Source organism: Physeter macrocephalus, chromosome 3 (assembly GCF_002837175.3).
Source record: "Physeter macrocephalus isolate SW-GA chromosome 3, ASM283717v5, whole genome shotgun sequence".
In the NCBI taxonomy this organism is placed as follows: domain Eukaryota; kingdom Metazoa; phylum Chordata; class Mammalia; order Artiodactyla; family Physeteridae; genus Physeter; species Physeter macrocephalus.
Genome location: NC_041216.1, coordinates 4,434,126 through 4,451,094, shown reverse-complemented (window position 1 = coordinate 4,451,094; position 16,969 = coordinate 4,434,126). Strand labels below are relative to the sequence as shown.

Below are 16,969 nucleotides of genomic sequence, written 5' to 3'. Positions count from 1 at the left end.
GAGGCCGCGACAGTGAGAGGCCCGCGCACCGCGATGAAGAGTGGCCCCCGCTTGCCACAACTGGAGAAAGCCCTCGCACAGAAACAAAGACCCAGCACAGCCATAAATAAATAAATAAATAAAAATTAAAAAAAAAAAAAACAAGTGAGCAGCTTGGGGATGAATGAGCAGACAGAAGGTGATTGCAGAATAGCACCTTTCAGTGAGGAATAATCTAAGAACACATTCCAGAGGAATTATTTCTTCTAAATTCATAGCGGCTTTCACATTTAATGTTTGTGTTGGCTGTACTTTGTGTCTTCTGACCGAATCCAGATTTTGGGTTCTGGTCTGATGGCTCCAGGAAGCCCCAGGACAGCACTGTTGGCCTTCAGTGGTGTTTCCAGACTCTCCAGCTGGATGTCCCTCTCCCACTGCAGGTGTGCCTTCAGCTTCTCATTGCTTTCAGCTTTTGACTTAATGGTTTCTCACTGGCAAGTTTTGTGCATGGTCTTGATCTCTCTCTCTCCTCCCACATGTTTACTTCTTAATGATTCAGTCCAGATCTTTTTACTGTCCTGAGTTCCTGGACCCCTTTCTTTAATATTATTATCGACTGAATTCAAGTAGAAGAGTCTAGGTGACGTCAATTTCAATGATCTGTTTTTCTCTGCTATTTCATTACCATGTATCCTACAACAGATGAGCAAAAAGTACACATGTACTATGAGAGAGAAAAGAGGGGTTTTGATTTAACCTTGGAGGTTTGTGAACTGCTTCATCTGCTTTCTCTTGACCCCAGGGGACAGTGGCAAGGCAAGATTGTGACCACAGCATGGGATGGTGCTTTGTACACAAAGACTTCTTTATTACAGCATACCACGGGGCTTATTAGTTAGTGTGTCTCCTGTGGGTAAGAATCATGACAAGGCTGATAAATCATGAATTTATCCCTATTCTAAAAGAATCCACAGATGGTACTAAACCTATAAATTATATAACTGTTATCATGGGGTCAAGCATCTGTATGACCATCAAAGATACATTTTTTTCAAGGTTAACTGTTATTGTACGTGTGTGTTTATTCCCTTTTTAGCACGAGGTAGAACTAACATCGAACTTAGAGAGAAATTCATCCTACCTGAGGGGGCATCCCAGGGAATGACCCCTTTCCGATCACGGGGCCGAAGGTCCAAACCATCTTCCCGGGCAGCCTCCCCTACCCGCTCCAGCTCAAGTGCTAGTCAGAGTAACCACAGCTGTACGTCCATGCCGTCTTCTCCAGCCACCCCAGCCAGTGGCACCAAGGTACGTACAACCTGCAGTGTGACCTCCTTCCCCGCTCCCAGCTTTGCAGATGTCCATTGTTCAGTGTAGCCTCTGAAAGACCCCAGTGAGGAGAGGCACTTGAAGACATGCAAACCAGGCTGGCCAGGCCCTAGTGGTACACAGATCCGGACCTTTAACATGACTGAAGAGGACATTATTAAATAGGAACTCGGGTTATTAAGTCCGAAGCGCTTCTTTCCACATATTCCCATTTTGAGTGTGAGCCCATCCAGTTACTAATCTTGAAAATCCAGGCACTGTCTGTGCTGCTGGAGCTAACAGAGAAGTTTGTTATTACGACGGGTGATGGATGAAGAATGCTGTTGCCTTTCTGCCTGGTCCCTTTCATCCCGTTGGACTGATGCGCATTTTATTTTGTCTTCTATTTCTTTAAAATTTAGTGTCTTCTATTTATTTTTTTTTTATGTTCCCAATTTGCTCCCTTTCTGTTCCATTTTCAATTATTGCCGTCCTTCCCTTTGGATTTCCGTTTCACAGACTCCACTTCAGTTCTCTCGCTGTTATGACAAACCCTGGTTGGTAAACAGTAAAGCTGGCACCCCTGTCAGGGACAGCCACTATCCTGACCTCCAGCTGCCCAGCCCCGAGGTAGAGTATGGCTTTGCTGACTAAGGACACAGTCAAGACCAGGCCCTCGCTCGTGCCGAGGACTTGACCAGCTCTTCTTCCTGACACGAGTCCATGCTCTTTTCCATCTCTGTGGTGCTTGCTCTCACAGCTGATTCATCTCGTCCAGTGTCTTTCAGGGGTTTCTAACTCGGATTCACCAAAATTGGAGATAAAATAAGAGATGCCTAAGACTGGATTGTTTAACAACTTTCTAACAGTCTTTAGAATGATATTTGTTCACGGTGGGAAACAATGGTCATTTGTGGTGATTTGTTTATTGATATTGTTTATAATCAGGCCTCTTGGAGCCTCCAAATGTCATATCTGACACAGACGAGTTATGAACACTTGAAATTCAACGACGGTGCATGTTCAACAGCGTTCTGTCTTTGCTTAGGACAGAAGAGTGGCTGGTGCCCCCGCCCCCCGCCCGAGCCACATCCCCGGGGTGGTGGTATTGCCACAGTGGTCGGGGTGTGGGTGCCGTCTCCTTCAGCCAAACACAGTATCGGTGAACACTGCTCTGAGGCTCAGGTTTTAGCTTCGAATTCCTTGGCCTAGGCACTTGGGTTTCTATAGCCTTGATTTGAATACATGTGCCAGCAATTAAGCATGTTCAAGTACAGTCATTAAAATGCCCAAGTACTGTTGGAAGAGCAGTGTTTCAGAAATAAAATGTGGACTAGAGGCTTGTGTGATAGCACTACAATTTGCATTCTAGCTCCTGATGGGAAACATTGGGTTCTTGTGCCGCAAAAGGTAGTGTGGGCTTTAGTCACGTAAAGCTTCAGCCAAAAAAGCAGGAGGTACAAGAAGCCAATGCCCACGAATGGACTTGCTGCTTTGGGATTCATCCCACTCCAAGCTGAAACTCCAATTCAGAAATACATCTGGCTTAGAACATGATCTGGGGACCCACTGACACTAAAACCCCACGACTCAACCTGCTTATCCTGCTTTTCTTCTCCTTTAATGGCTCCAGTTTCATGAAAGTCTCAAAAGTTCTAAAATTTTTAATGTTTTAATTATGAAGTGCCAATTCTCATAGGATTCTGATCAGCATTTTTGTTTTGTCTTAAGGTTTTACCTTTGGTTTCATTTCATTTCGAGGTTTCATCTTTCCTTACCCACTGGTGTTCTGCAGGCTGTGTCCTGACGCGGACGCCCAGCCCGGCATCTCTGGCGCCACGTCTTCCCAGCAGCAGTAGCTTCTGAAACTGGTGCTCTTCCTCCTGTGTGGGCCAGGAGGGTTTGTGCTGGAATGTTAATCCCTCTCTGTCGCTTTTGCTCTTTCTTTATAAATTAAAGATATAAGAAACACCATGCAATGGGTTGCTTTACTCTTCTCTTTGTATAAACATCTTAAAAGTCCTGGAAAACAATTTACACGATTGATTTCAAAGAAAAATTGGAATAGCATGCGTGGCATGAATGATACTTAAAACACATTTAAAATATTCTTTCTCCAAATTAAATCTTTAAAAAAAAATACACTCAAATGGGAAATGGAGCTCCTATCAGCAGCAGTAATGATTGTGTACATCTATCCAGCTCTTCTCCAGTTTAGGAAGTGCTTCCACACATGACTTATTCACTCAACAAGTTTTTATTGTGCCCCACGTCTGTGCCAGACGTGCTATTAGGCGCCAAGGGTGTGACAGGGAACAAAACAAAGTCCCTGCTTTTATGGAGTTTCTGCTTTAATACACGAGATTCAGGCAACAAACAGGGAACTTTCCTGGGCTGTTACAGGAGGAACAGCAGGAGGCCAGTTGCTGCGGTGGACTGAACGAGAGGGAGTGTGGTAGGAATGGGGTCTGAGAGGCAGGACCCTTCCCTGGTTTCCAGAGGGAGAAGTGAAGGCACAGATGCCAATTTAGATAAGTCAAGAGCCCAGACCCAAGCTCAGTTCTTCTGGCCCCTTGTTCAGAGCCTTTTTCCTGATATCACAGCCCCACTCTTGTGTGCTTTTCCTAATCATTTATTTGATCAAGTCAAGTAATCTGCATTCTGCCAGTGAGGAAATAGACCTTTACTTGACTGAAGTTACTGCATCTATCTAGTAGGGATTGGAGTAATATTTGGATCTCCATGTTAAATATTTGGGGTTAGAACTCATATGTCACATTTCTAACCCCAAAACTTTGATACTTGGGAGTATTTGGATTTTTTTCCTTTACTCATTTACCCTGTTTCTGTTTGTTATAACTACTATAATCTTACCATTTGAGGATTTTTTTTTTTAGTAGAAATTTGTCAGTAAGATAAAAGGTATTGGAAGACATTTTAAAACTTTTAATTGGGACATGAAACCTTTATTTTGGGAATCCTCAAAATACATGACCTAGGACACTTTCCAAATAAATCTTTGTTTTCCTGGACTTTTAATTGGCTTTTCAATTGATTAGACATAAGGAGGGCTTAAGTAGACCTTTTAAAGTGGAATTTCTACCAAAGAGTACACCAAGTAAATATGACCTTTTTATTTTTATTTTTTTAAGATTATTCCATCAACAGGCAGCAAGTTGAAACGACCAACACCAACTTTTCATTCAAGTCGAACATCGCTTGCTGGTGATACTAGCAATAGTTCTTCCCCAGCCTCCACAGGTGCCAAAACTAATCGGGCAGGTAAGTACCTGCCCCAGCACTTCTGCATCAGGATGAGGGTGAGGGGAGTGGCCAGGCTAGGAATTTGGGAACAGCAGCCTCTCAGCAATCCTTCACTGCTCCCCAAGGAGCAAATAATGAGAGTAGCACTGAGGTGTGATGCTGAAAGACAGCCCTGCAGATTTCCTGCCGACCTTGACTTCTGTCAGTACAAGTAGCTCGAACCTTGCCTTCTGAGAGCAGATGCTCTCACAGCCAAAGCCAGACCACCTGTTCCTGATCAGAAATGATAGTATTTGAGAGAAAGTAGAAGGAAAAAAGGGCCTCCTGAAGCGGGGCCTTCTTCAGAAGCCCGTCCAGTATTGGACCTGGCAGTTTGCTAGTAATTTTTCCGACACCCCGTATTTATTATCGCTGCTGGGGAACTGAGAAAGTCAGGGAAAGATTACATCTGCTCGCCTGTTGATGTTCCTTTTGGGAGCCTAGGGATTTGGCTTCCATTTCTTGCTCTCTGTTTGCCATCCCTTCGCCCCTATTCTCAGTCTGCCCGTGCAACTAGCAGGCTCTCTCCTCTGTGCCGAGGCCATGGGACAGCCCTGCTCGGCTCCACCGTGGGGGCATGTGAGATAACAGTGCTGCTGATAGAAGCTGGTTTCTCAGCCTCAGGACGCTTCTCAAGTAGAAGCACAAAGCCAGAACGGGTTTCAGCAACTTCTGTGTAGGTGAGAGGACCAGGGTTCAGAAAGGCTGTGGTTTGCCCAAGGTCACACAGCATATCAGGTGGTATTAGGATCAGAACCCTGGCCTCTTGTGACCACCTAGAGGGGTGGGTTAGGGAGGGTGGGAGGGGGAGACGCAAGAGGGAGGGGATATGGGGATATATGTACACGTATAGCTGATTCACTTTGTTATACAGCCGAAACTAACACAACATTGTAAAGCAATTATACTCCAATAAAGATGTTAAAAAAAATAAGGAATAGGAGATGCTGTACAGCAGAAATTAACGCAACATTGTAAATCAGCTATACTCTAATAAAAATTTTCTAAAAAAAAAAAAAAGAACCCCGGCCTCTGGTAACTTGTTCCCCCCACCCAGCCCCACCCCCTCTCCAGTGCTGTCTCTATTAAGTCCGTGGCTTTATTCTTAAATTCCAGACCCTAAAAAGTCAGCCAGTCGCCCTGGGAGTCGAGCTGGGAGTCGGGCCGGGAGTCGAGCCAGCAGCCGGCGAGGAAGCGATGCCTCTGACTTTGACCTTTTAGAGACACAGTCTGCTTGTTCAGACACTTCAGAGAGCAGTGCCGCAGGGGGCCAGGGCAGCTCGAGGAGAGGGCTAAACAAGCCTTCCAAAATCCCCACCATGTCTAAGAAGACCACCACTGCCTCCCCCAGGACTCCGGGTCCCAAGCGGTAACACTGCACAAGCACCCCCAAGCCTCTATCCACTTTGAATCCTGCTCCACACATTGGGTGTATATTTATTCTGAATGGGAGAAGTTATATTGTTAAAAGTGTAAAAGAATAATTGTGTTATGAAGCTGCCTTATTTTTTTTCTTTTTGTAAGTTACTATTTTCATGTGAATATTTATGTAGATAAAATTTGCCTCCTGGTAACCCTGTAATGGATGGGGCCCAGAAATGAAATATTTGAGAAAAATAAGCGAAAAGATCAAGATGCAAATGTGTATTAAAATTTTTAAAAGCCTCTAAATAGGGTTTCTGTGCGGTGCAGGGTTGTAAACCTGCTTTATCTTTTAGGATTATTCCTAAATGCATCTTCTTTATAAACTTGACTTGCTGTCTCAGCAAGATAAATTATATTAAAAAAAAAATAAGAATCCTGCAGTGTTTAAGGAACTCTTTTTTTGTAAATCATGGACACCTCAATTAGCAAGAACTGAGGGGAGGGCACTTCTGACTGCTTTTTCCATTGTTTTTAATGTTGTGTGATTTTAGCTGAAGAGCGGGAACCTCATCTAGGTAATGTTTGCACATGATACAGCAAAAGGAGTTCATTGCAATACCGTCTTTGAATACTGTTTCAGTACTTAGGTGTTTAAAGGACATATAGAATTCAGGGGTAAATGTAACTGTTGAGAAAACGTGAGAACATTGGGGTTTTTAAGAGTCCTGGTTTATAACTTCCTATCCAACCCGGCCACCAATAACTCCTGTGTTCACCGGGACCCAGGCCGTCAGCAAGGGGAGACCTCTTGGTGGCATCATGAATTACAGATTTGTTTATCTGCATTTTTTGCTATTTATTTAAAATGGTCGATCAACTTCCCACAAACTGAGGAATGAATTCCACAAGCCTATTCTGAAAATGTGGACATAAAACACTCGCTCGTCCTTTAAAGGAGTTCACCAGCACACTTGTTAAGAAGTCCCGTTTGCTTCCGTCTTTTTTTGTGTGCGTAATAAAGTTAGCTGACCCAAGTGATCATGAAGAGGGGCTGTCTGGGGCTCCTGGTTTTTAGCTGCTGTTCCTCTTCAGCTCCGACCACGTTGCTGTGTGATTATCTCAATTGATTTTAATTGAGGCAGAAACTGAAGCTCTACCAATGAACTGTTTAAAAACAAGACACACTTTTGTATTAAAATTGCTTGCAGTAACAAATATTTTGTATTTCCTGCTTTACTTCTGAACCATTACCTTATGTATAACATATTACTCTTTTAGGTACTTCAGTGCATTATTCAAATCCAAATATCTTGATGGATAGATTATGGAGCTCATTAAGAGATTTTTTCTTATATATTTTATCCTCATTAATTTTATTTAACAAGGGAACAAAGAATCAGACTATTGTTAATGTAAATCTGTAGGGCTTTCTGGCCCACTTACGTGATTAAACAAATAACCAGTATGTAAGAAGATTTTTGTTTTAGAAATCACAGACACAGATCCTGGGTTTTGAGAGAATGGGGCCAGTTTCCTACAGTATGCTGATATTTCTGGTTAAATGGTAGAATAGAATTTCAGAGGTAGAAACAAAATTGGTCATCAAATCTTACCTCCTTTGTTTTACAGAAGGAAAAACGAATGGGAAAGTGGGTGAGAAAGTGATCTGCCTCAGATCACATAATGAATAAATGGCAGAAGAGGGCCTTGAATCTAGTCCTCGGCTCCCTATCCAAGTCAGGCAGTTCTCTTCCCTCCAGTCCTTGGTTGGCTTTATAATATTTAGAACAGCCAAATATTAACCAATTCTGATGACAGGAATTAGACTAAGAAACAACTAGAGAACTTGAGAGGTAAGAGGGGTTGAACATCAGCCGCCTGTGTTGATCATTAGGCCATACTCCCCTTGTGATAGGGGAATTTGGTAAGATGGACACATGTTTGCCAAAGCTGTTTGAAGCCAAATATCCAGATTAAAAGGAATGTGCAGCCTGATGGATTCTGAAGGAAGTGCTTACTGTATTCTCCATGGAATTGAATAACTTCAGGCTGTTAGGACTTCGTAGGGTGGTGTTTTCACCCAAATCTGCTTCCCCCTCTAGGCCTCCTGGCTGCAGAAGCATGCTGAAAGGAGCTTGACCTCCATCTTCTCAAAGTCTGGACCATGGTCACTTGTTTTTCTTACCAAGTAATTCAGGTTTTCCCTCAGTCTTTGCAACAAAGCTCAGCTAGTGGTGCAATCTGCAGGAAGTGTATTTCCATTCAGTGAACACCTGTGTGCAAGATCATGTGGGAAGTATAGGGATGGCAGGAAAGGGGTTAAAACTGCATTTCTGTGATACACATGCTAAATAAGTAATGCAAACTTGGTGTCTGCTAGGATAGAGGAGGGCAGGTTCTGGGGCTTTGAATAACAATAGCTAACATGTATTGAGTGCTTCCTGTGTGCCAGTCACTGTGCTAAGTGCTCTGTGTACATTCTCATGTAATTCCCATCACAGTCCTACAATCGTGAGCCTTACTGACAGATGAGAGACAGCCTGAGAGAGGTTCAGTAACTTGCCCAAGGTCACAAAGTTGCCCGGTGGCTGGGGAAGCCCTTGTTTGACAAAACTTTCTCCAAGAAACCTTCCCCATGTCAGTTCCCATCCAGTTCAGGAGTTCCAGGATTCCACTCACAGATGGCCTGTCCCCACTTCCTCTGCCCATCCGGGCACTTTGCTGGCCCCTCTGTCGGAGCACAGCCTCTGTTTTGCCTTCAAAAAGACTGCGTGTTCACCTGTCACCCCTGGGGTGACCCCTGGGAGCCACTAGAGGGCAGGGAGCTGGTCAGCTTCATCTCTGGCTCAGAGCACAGCACGGAGCAGCACCGCTGGTTTATGGGAATGTGAGGCCATTGTTTAAAGAGCACAGCCATCTCCACTCATCCTAAATTGAGATAAATGACTTCTATGAATCAGACCAGCATTGGGCTGCTTGCAGTCTTGCTGGGAGGCCAGCATTTTACAATACACAACTGGAGAATTACAGGCTAGATCTGAGACCGCCAATGATGTATGGAGGGCTTCCCTGGTGGCGCAGTGGTTGAGAGTCCGCCTGCCAATGCAGGGGCCACGGGTTCATGCCCCGGTCCGGGAAGATCCCACATGCCACGGAGCGGCTAGGCCCGTGAGCCATGGCCGCTGAGCCTGCGCGTCTGGAGCCTGTGCTCCGCAACGGGAGAGGCCACAACAGTGAGAGGCCCGCGTACTGCAAAAAAAAAAAAAAAAAAAAAAAAGTTATGTATGGACTCGGGGGAATGCAGAAGGATACCCAGGGACAGTGAAGGGGGCAGGAGATTCAGAGACCCTGACCAACTCTGACAAGGGAACACCCCCTTGACTCTGCCCCCTGCCTCTGCATGCAGTCACCAAGCCCTGTGGATTTGCCCTCCTAACCGCCTTCTCCTCTGCCCTCCATTCCTCTAATGATTCTCCATTAGAGGATCATTGTCATCATCCCCTGACCCCTCCCATTACTGTACTGTCTCCAGCTGTAGGCCCTGACTCCAATCTCCCTCCCTACAATCCATAGTCCCCTCTGCATCCAGGCTCTGGTCTTGCCTTGAGAACTTTCAATGGCTAATCTGTAGCCTTCTTATCCAGCTTTAGCAGCTTGGTGGAGGTTTACCTGTTGAGTAAAAGGAAGACTAGGCATGGACTTAAGTCACCAGCAATGATTGGATTTAAGATTTGATATTTTGTAAGTTTGAAGTGATCTTGGGGAAATGTGAATTTTACTGGACATCATACCTTTATTTTGAAGTTTAATCTTGAACCCACGTTGGGACGCCATAACCATCTGCTGTCCAGAGCCCCTCACCTGGCCATTTGCCCCCCAGGCTCTCCAGCCTCCACTGAACAGCTCACCTGCATGTGCCCACCTGCTGCAGCCCAGCTCCAGTGTTGTGTGACCTGAGGGAAGTCCCTTAACCCTCGTGTGCCTCAGTCTCCTCGTCTGTTATATGAGGTGGGGGAGGGGCGGTTAGGTATCTACCCTATGACAACGTGCGAGCGTGAAGGAAATGGTACAGAACATGGCTGGCACACGGACAGTGCTGTCACCTGCCACTGTTACGCTCCTGGAGTCTCGGCCTTCGCACAAGCTGTTTCCTCTGCCCGGAACATTCTCCTCCCACTGACCTTTCCTTTATCCCAACCAGCTCCTTCCGGCCTTCAGAGCTCAGTCTAAGTGTCTCTTCCTCTCAGCGCAGCGCCTTAACCATAAACGAATAAATGCGGTGAGAAGGCGCCTAGGGAAGAGCAGGGTGTGCAGAAGGGGGCTAGTCAACGGAGGGGTTTCCGTGAGGAGCCTTCTCTCGCAAGCCGCTGAGGGCCGTGACAATTCAGATGCGCAAAGGCTCAGGAAGGGCACCAGAGCTCCTTGAGCGGCGGGAGGCGGGAAGCGGGTGCGCATATCCCGCGCGCGGCTGGACCGGCACCGGGGTCCGAAGGGCGCCCAGCCAGACCTAGTGGTGGCAGTGCGGCTGCTGGAGCTGCCGGGGCGGCCCGCCGGAGGCGCCAGCCGGGAGCGCGCGGAAGCCAGGCGGGTGGGCGCGCCAGGAGCAGTGACGGAGCCGGCGTCAGGAGTCAGGGAAAGAGCTCCGAAAGGCGCACGCAAGGGGACTGCGGGGAAGGCGCCGAGAGGCCGGCGAGGAGCTGCGGTGGCTGGGAACCCGGGCCCGGCTGCTCGCAGAGGGATGCGCCCCACTCTCGGGCCTGGCTGGCACCCACCTGAGGCGTTTCGGGTCCTGGGGCGACACTCCACGCACCAGATGGGGCTGCAAGGTCACTCTGCGGGCCTGACGGAGAGTTGGGATCCAGCTCTGGAAGGGCGATCAAGGACACACCCCGCTGGAGCGCAGGGTCTGATCTCCCCGAACCGCACCGCTACCCTGGGTCCCCAGGCCGAGTCCCCGCGGCCGCCCGACAGCGTGGCCAGCGGCGGGAGGGGAGCCCAGGACGACCGCGAGGCCCCCGACGGCGGGGCTAGGGATTCCTCGCCGACCACCTACCAGCGGGTCGCATCTCACTGTCGCCAACACCTGGCATCCAGAGCCCCTTCCTGGGGCGTCTGTTCCGCGGCCTTGGCCCCGCCCCTGTACCCCCATTGGTCGGGTCCGGAGGGGGCGGGACCCGACGGCTGCAAGTTGGACTGAGAGAGGCCACCTCGGCCCGGGGCGCGCTGCGCAGACTGAGGGTCCGCGCCTCCCGGAGCCCGGCGGGAGCTCGCCCTCCGCCTCTGAGCTGAGCTGACTCGGCAGCAGCCAGACTGTCTGGCGCGGCGGCACAGACAGACTAGCCGACGGTCCCCGGTCCCCGGAGGAGCCCTTGCCCGAGGGGGTGCTGCCGCATCCGACTACGCGGAGCCGCGACAGGCACCGCGGGCCGGGCGCTCTAGGGACCGCGCTGCGTTCGCGGGCGACGCCCGCCCCGGCCCGCCGGCCCCAAGCCCGGCCCGCCTCTAGCCGTCGGTGCGCCCCCAGCCCCGGGCCCGGCCGGGAGCGGATGCGCGCTCGGTGAAGCCGCCCGGGTCCCGCCATGGCTGCGCGCCCCGGGCAGCTCTGGCTGCTGGGCCTGGCGCTGTGCGCGCTGAGCGACGGCGGCGCCTCTGGCCCGCGCCCCTCGCCCGGCTGCCCGCAGCTGCGCCTGGGCCCGCGCGAGCGCCGCGACCTGCAGCGCGAGATCCTGGCGGTGCTCCGGCTGCCCGGGCGGCCCCGGCCCCGCGCGCCGCCCGCCGCCGCCCGGCTGCCTGCGTCCGCGCCACTCTTCATGCTGGACCTGTATCGCGCCATGGCCGGCGACGACGACGAGGACGGCGGGAACCCCGAGCGGCGCCTGGGCCGCGCCGACCTGGTCATGAGCTTCGTCAACATGGGTGAGAGCGGGCCCGGGGTGGGCGGCGGTGACCCCGCGAGAAGGCGCGTGGGGGACGGCGGGCCGAGGGGCCCCTCGGAGGCTGAGCGCGGGCTGCAGGGGCGTGTGCGCCACCTCGGGCAGGGCGAGCGCCCTGCTGGGAGCGGGGAATCACCTTGTCGTGGACAAGGAACCGCGGGAGGGAAAACCGCCCGGGTCAGGGCAGCGAAGTCTCAGGGGGGGTGGGCGTCGGTGAGCTGCCGATCCGGCAGGGACAGATGAGGGCTGTGAGTCCCAGAGGCGTACATTCACCCGCGGCCAGACACACCCGATGGTAAGATTCATGTAGTGTCGGGTGGACGCGGGCAGTGCCAGGAAGACAGTCTGGTCCTGCGGAGGCAGATGAGTAAACAGAGGCTGTGATGCTGTCACGTTGATAAGGGCGGTACTGAAGAGAGGGACAAAGTTCAGCGTGGAAAACCGTGGTCACATCATCAAAGCACCAGAGTAGAGACAAGGACCCAGATGTTCTGAGTCCACAGCAGCCTCTTCCCTGGGCCACCTGGGGGTGGGGTGCTGCTGGGGGGTGGGACGGTGGGGAAGGAGTAGACTCTGAGCTCAGCGGGGCAGGGACTGTGGTCTTGTCACCCTGGGCTCACACCCGGGACTTGGCTTGTCATGGAATGAGTGTCCAGGCCATTGAATGACCTGATGGGCAGCTTGGACCCTCTTTGTTCTCCCAGGTAAAGCCCAGCTTTCCCTCTCTGCAGAAATTATACTCCAAATCGTGGAGCCATTTACCCTTAAAGTCCTCAAAGATAACGTTTTCCATTACTAAACTCTCTTTAATCTACATTCATGAACATATGTCCCCCACCTGCTTTGCCTCCTGTCTGTGGCCAGTGAGGGGCAGGAGTCTGGGCTGAGGCAGACACTAGGCTGGACCTGGGGACCCAAGGACTACAGCTCAGCCCCAGGTGGGGAGAGCTGTGGGACCCAGAGCAGGGAGAGGACCCTTGTCATGGTCACCAGCCTCCCTTCACCTACAGCGCCGCTCTTAACCCTCCCAACAACCCTGTTAGGAGCGGCTAGGCCCGTGAGCCATGGCCGCTGAGCCTGCGCGTCTGGAGCCTGTGCTCCGCAACGGGAGAGGCCACAACAGTGAGAGGCCCGCGTACTGCAAAAAAAAAAAAAAAAAAAAAAAAAAAAGTTATGTATGGACTCGGGGGAATGCAGAAGGATACCCAGGGACAGTGAAGGGGGCAGGAGATTCAGAGACCCTGACCAACTCTGACAAGGGAACACCCCCTTGACTCTGCCCCCTGCCTCTGCATGCAGTCACCAAGCCCTGTGGATTTGCCCTCCTAACCGCCTTCTCCTCTGCCCTCCATTCCTCTAATGATTCTCCATTAGAGGATCATTGTCATCATCCCCTGACCCCTCCCATTACTGTACTGTCTCCAGCTGTAGGCCCTGACTCCAATCTCCCTCCCTACAATCCATAGTCCCCTCTGCATCCAGGCTCTGGTCTTGCCTTGAGAACTTTCAATGGCTAATCTGTAGCCTTCTTATCCAGCTTTAGCAGCTTGGTGGAGGTTTACCTGTTGAGTAAAAGGAAGACTAGGCATGGACTTAAGTCACCAGCAATGATTGGATTTAAGATTTGATATTTTGTAAGTTTGAAGTGATCTTGGGGAAATGTGAATTTTACTGGACATCATACCTTTATTTTGAAGTTTAATCTTGAACCCACGTTGGGACGCCATAACCATCTGCTGTCCAGAGCCCCTCACCTGGCCATTTGCCCCCGACCTGATGGGCAGCTTGGACCCTCTTTGTTCTCCCAGGTAAAGCCCAGCTTTCCCTCTCTGCAGAAATTATACTCCAAATCGTGGAGCCATTTACCCTTAAAGTTCTCAAAGATAACGTTTTCCATTACTAAACTCTCTTTAATCTACATTCATGAACATATGTCCCCCACCTGCTTTGTCTCCTGTCTGTGGCCAGTGAGGGGCAGAGTCTGGGCTGAGGCAGACACTAGGCTGGACCTGGGGACCCAAGGACTACAGCTCAGCCCCAGGTGGGGAGAGCTGTGGGACCCAGAGCAGGGAGAGGACCCTTGTCATGGTCACCAGCCTCCCTTCACCTACAGCGCCGCTCTTAACCCTCCCAACAACCCTGTTAGCGACATGACATTCATCCCCATCTGCCAGATGAGGACAGTGAGGCTCAGAGAGGCAGTGTCTTGCTCAGGACAACGTGGCCTCTATGTGGCCAAGCCAGGACAGGCCGAGGTTGTTTGGCCCTCCATCCAGTGCTCGAGGAGGTGACATTTCTGTGTCAGGAGGGCAGGCTTTCAAGGTGGAGAGAGCCTTCAGAGGGATTTCGGCAGAGGAACCCAGGGGTCAGAGTGACAGTAAGTTTTGTGGGTCTTCAGCCATTTGCCTCAAGGAGGCCCGTCCCCCCCAAACCAGAGCTCGTGATGGGCTCACGTGGGGGAGCGAACAGCAGGCAGCCATTAACCTCTGCTGAGAGCCCAGTGCCGGGCAGAGGACTTGGGCTGGCGGGTTCTAGATGCCACCTTCCTGGTTAGAGGGGAGGGGTGGGGACTTGGGACAGAGGTGACCACATGTGGAACTGAGGCTGGAGCTCCGTGCTGGGGGCGAGCTGCCCCCGGGCTCAGGACCAAGGAGAGCTGTGGATGCAGTCACCCTGAGAATGCCTCCAGGGGAGCCGTCCACCTGAGTGAGTCACCGCCTAGCCCATGTCCCTCTTCCCCCAGCATCCCCTGGGGCAAGGGTGCACAGCCCTGGTGGGAGCTGCTGCTGTGAGCCGAGCAGCACCCTGAGCTCAGGAGGAGCTGGTTGCCCTCCTGCTTCTGCTCTGTGATCTTAGGGAAGTCGCTTGCCCTCTCTGAGCCTCAGATCTCTCCTTGTAGAATGGGGCTCCCAGTCATCTATCCTCAGAGTTGTTGTGTGATAGGCTGAGAGAGGGGGAGGGGCAGAAAGTCAGCCCCCTTTTTAGGGTGAACCTGGCCCTGGTCAGTGCTGATACCAGACCCTCCCAGCTGCTGCTCAGCCTTGGTGTGGATGTGATGGAAATGTCCCCACATGTCTTATAGACATGTGAGACCCAGAAACAGATTTTTCAAGTCAACCAAAGGTGTTTCTATCTGTTTTTGAATAAAAACTAGCGTTTGAAGTTCCATAGTCCTATAAAAACTCATTTCATCCATGCAGCAACTTGTGAAGCTGTTTTACCAGCCTCATTTCATGGGCTCAGAGAGGTTAAATAACCAACCCAGGGCCACACAGCAGGTCCATGGCATCATCCAGGCTGTGGATTCCAAATCCCAGTTTCTTCCCACACCACCTCTGTGTGTTTCATGAAGATCTAAGGCCTCTGACGCTGTGGATTAACAAGCAGATCTTTGTTCAGTGGAAGCCTGGCCTGTGGGCAGTCCAGCCAGCTGTCTGAGGGCCTTCTTTATTCTCACGTACTGATTGCACTAGTAAAACTCCTTCAGTTCGAGTAGTTTTAACTGGTAATTACCTAGGCTGATGTGGGGGATTAGAACCTACCAGGATTGTTTCCTCCTTTGGAGGCCCCGGCTCCAGGCCCCTGAAGGTCAGCGGCCCCTGAACCACCGTGGAGTCTAATAGCAGAGTCGCTGTGGCATCAGCGCCCACGCCGAGGCTCCCACACCTGTTGGCTCTGCTATTGGCCTCATCAGCTCCTGAGAAGCCAGCCGGGCCTGGTGCTTGCCGGGCCCCTGACCGTCAGTGGCACCTGTAGGACCCAGAGGCCTGGGCCTGCCGTCCAGGGGTCAGGCCTCTGCTTTTGAGCAGATGCTTTAGGAGCCGTGTCGTGACTGACAGGGCCTGTGTTGGGGGCCAGGGCTGCGGTCAGAGCTGGGTCCTGCCTGGCCTGCCTGTCGATCTCTGCCTGTGGACTCTTGGCTCCCCTTGGCCAGGACACAGTGACAGGGCCAGTGCCCTCGAGGAGCAGATGGAGGCTGTCCCTGGTGCCACCTGAGCTCAGGGGAGGAGGCCCTGATCTGGGAGGCAGTGCCCAGGTTCTTGTCCCTCCTGGGCCTGCCGTGGACTCCTGCACGTCCCGAGCCACATCCCTTCCCTTCTCTGGGCCTCTGTTTTCCTGTCCAGTCCACAGCGATGGTGTCAGAAAAACGCGGTGCCTCCCAGCTCCGGCCCTCCGAGGAACCCTCGGAGGCAGCTTCTCACACCACCACCCATCCCTCCGCCCAGCTGGGTGTGACTGGCTGGACCCCCGAGGGCCTCAGCCGGCCCAGCCAGCCCTGCAGGAGGAATAAGGCAGGAGAGACCACCTCTGCATGTTCCTCCCGAGCCCTTCTCCGCCTCCTGTCCTTGGAGCACCAGGTGCCCATGCTCCAGAGTGAGAAACTGAGGCACAAACAGCACTGCAGGCAGAAGTGTAGTCAGAACTGGATGGGCCATCTCCACTTTTGTGCTGACCCTTCCCTGGACTGGACTGATTCACTCCCGTGATCCTGGGTGGCTGAGGACGGGGTGGCGATGAGCTGAGGCTGTTGGATTCGGGAGACGCAGGGCTCAGTGCGAGCGAGGGTCCTGCTCAGCCCCCTGACCTTCACCTCCGTGAGCCCCAGGGTCACTTTCTTTGGTTCTTTAGTAGGCAGTTCTTGCATATTTTCCTGAATTCACTCCACAAGTAGTCATGTAGTACCTGCTCTGTGCCAGGCTCCGTTCTAGTTCCTGGAATATAACAGGGAATGAAACTAAGTCCCCCCCTTGTGGAGCTGACCTTCCAGTGGGAGAGAGACAGATAACAGTACATCAGGTGATTGTCACGTGGTCTAGACAGTGACGCCTCTCTCTGGAAACCGGGAGCGGATGGACAGTGGGAGGGCAGGCAGGACTGGGCTGGGGGTTCTGACCTGGGACTCAACAGAATTTGCTTCTTGACTCCACCCACTTCTCAGTGTGATCAGGATTTTCAGTCCAGCTCTAGGAACCTCAGTCTTCTCCTCTGTAAAATGGAGATCCTCACAGTACCCACCCTAGGGGCTGTTCAGGGATTGTGTGAGATGACACCCAGTGATGACCACATGCCCAGAACCTCCA

General features: G+C 51.5%; 2 protein-coding genes across 11 annotated transcripts in view; both read left to right on the top strand.

The window, feature by feature from the left end:
- MACF1 (microtubule actin crosslinking factor 1) overlaps positions 1-7,167 on the top strand; it is a 246,318-nt gene extending 239,151 nt beyond the window's left edge. For 6 of the 10 annotated variants that reach the window (XM_055082837.1, XM_055082833.1, XM_055082826.1 and 3 more), the window contains 4 exons: positions 1,076-1,287; positions 1,807-1,917; positions 4,440-4,569; positions 5,707-7,167. In XM_055082837.1, the coding sequence (XP_054938812.1) occupies positions 1,076-1,287; positions 1,807-1,917; positions 4,440-4,569; positions 5,707-5,963 (710 nt within the window). In that variant the 3' untranslated portion in view covers positions 5,964-7,167. The remainder of the gene's footprint in view (positions 1-1,075; positions 1,288-1,806; positions 1,918-4,439; positions 4,570-5,706) is intronic. The other 4 variants (XM_055082836.1, XM_055082835.1, XM_055082831.1 and 1 more) reach the window with 1 other exon arrangement.
- Positions 7,168-11,302: 4,135 nt separating this feature from the next.
- LOC102991425 (bone morphogenetic protein 8B) overlaps positions 11,303-16,969 on the top strand; it is a 41,059-nt gene continuing 35,392 nt past the window's right edge. The window contains exon 1 of the mRNA XM_024125498.3: positions 11,303-11,871. Within this exon, the coding sequence (XP_023981266.1) occupies positions 11,535-11,871 (337 nt within the window). The 5' untranslated portion in view covers positions 11,303-11,534. The remainder of the gene's footprint in view (positions 11,872-16,969) is intronic.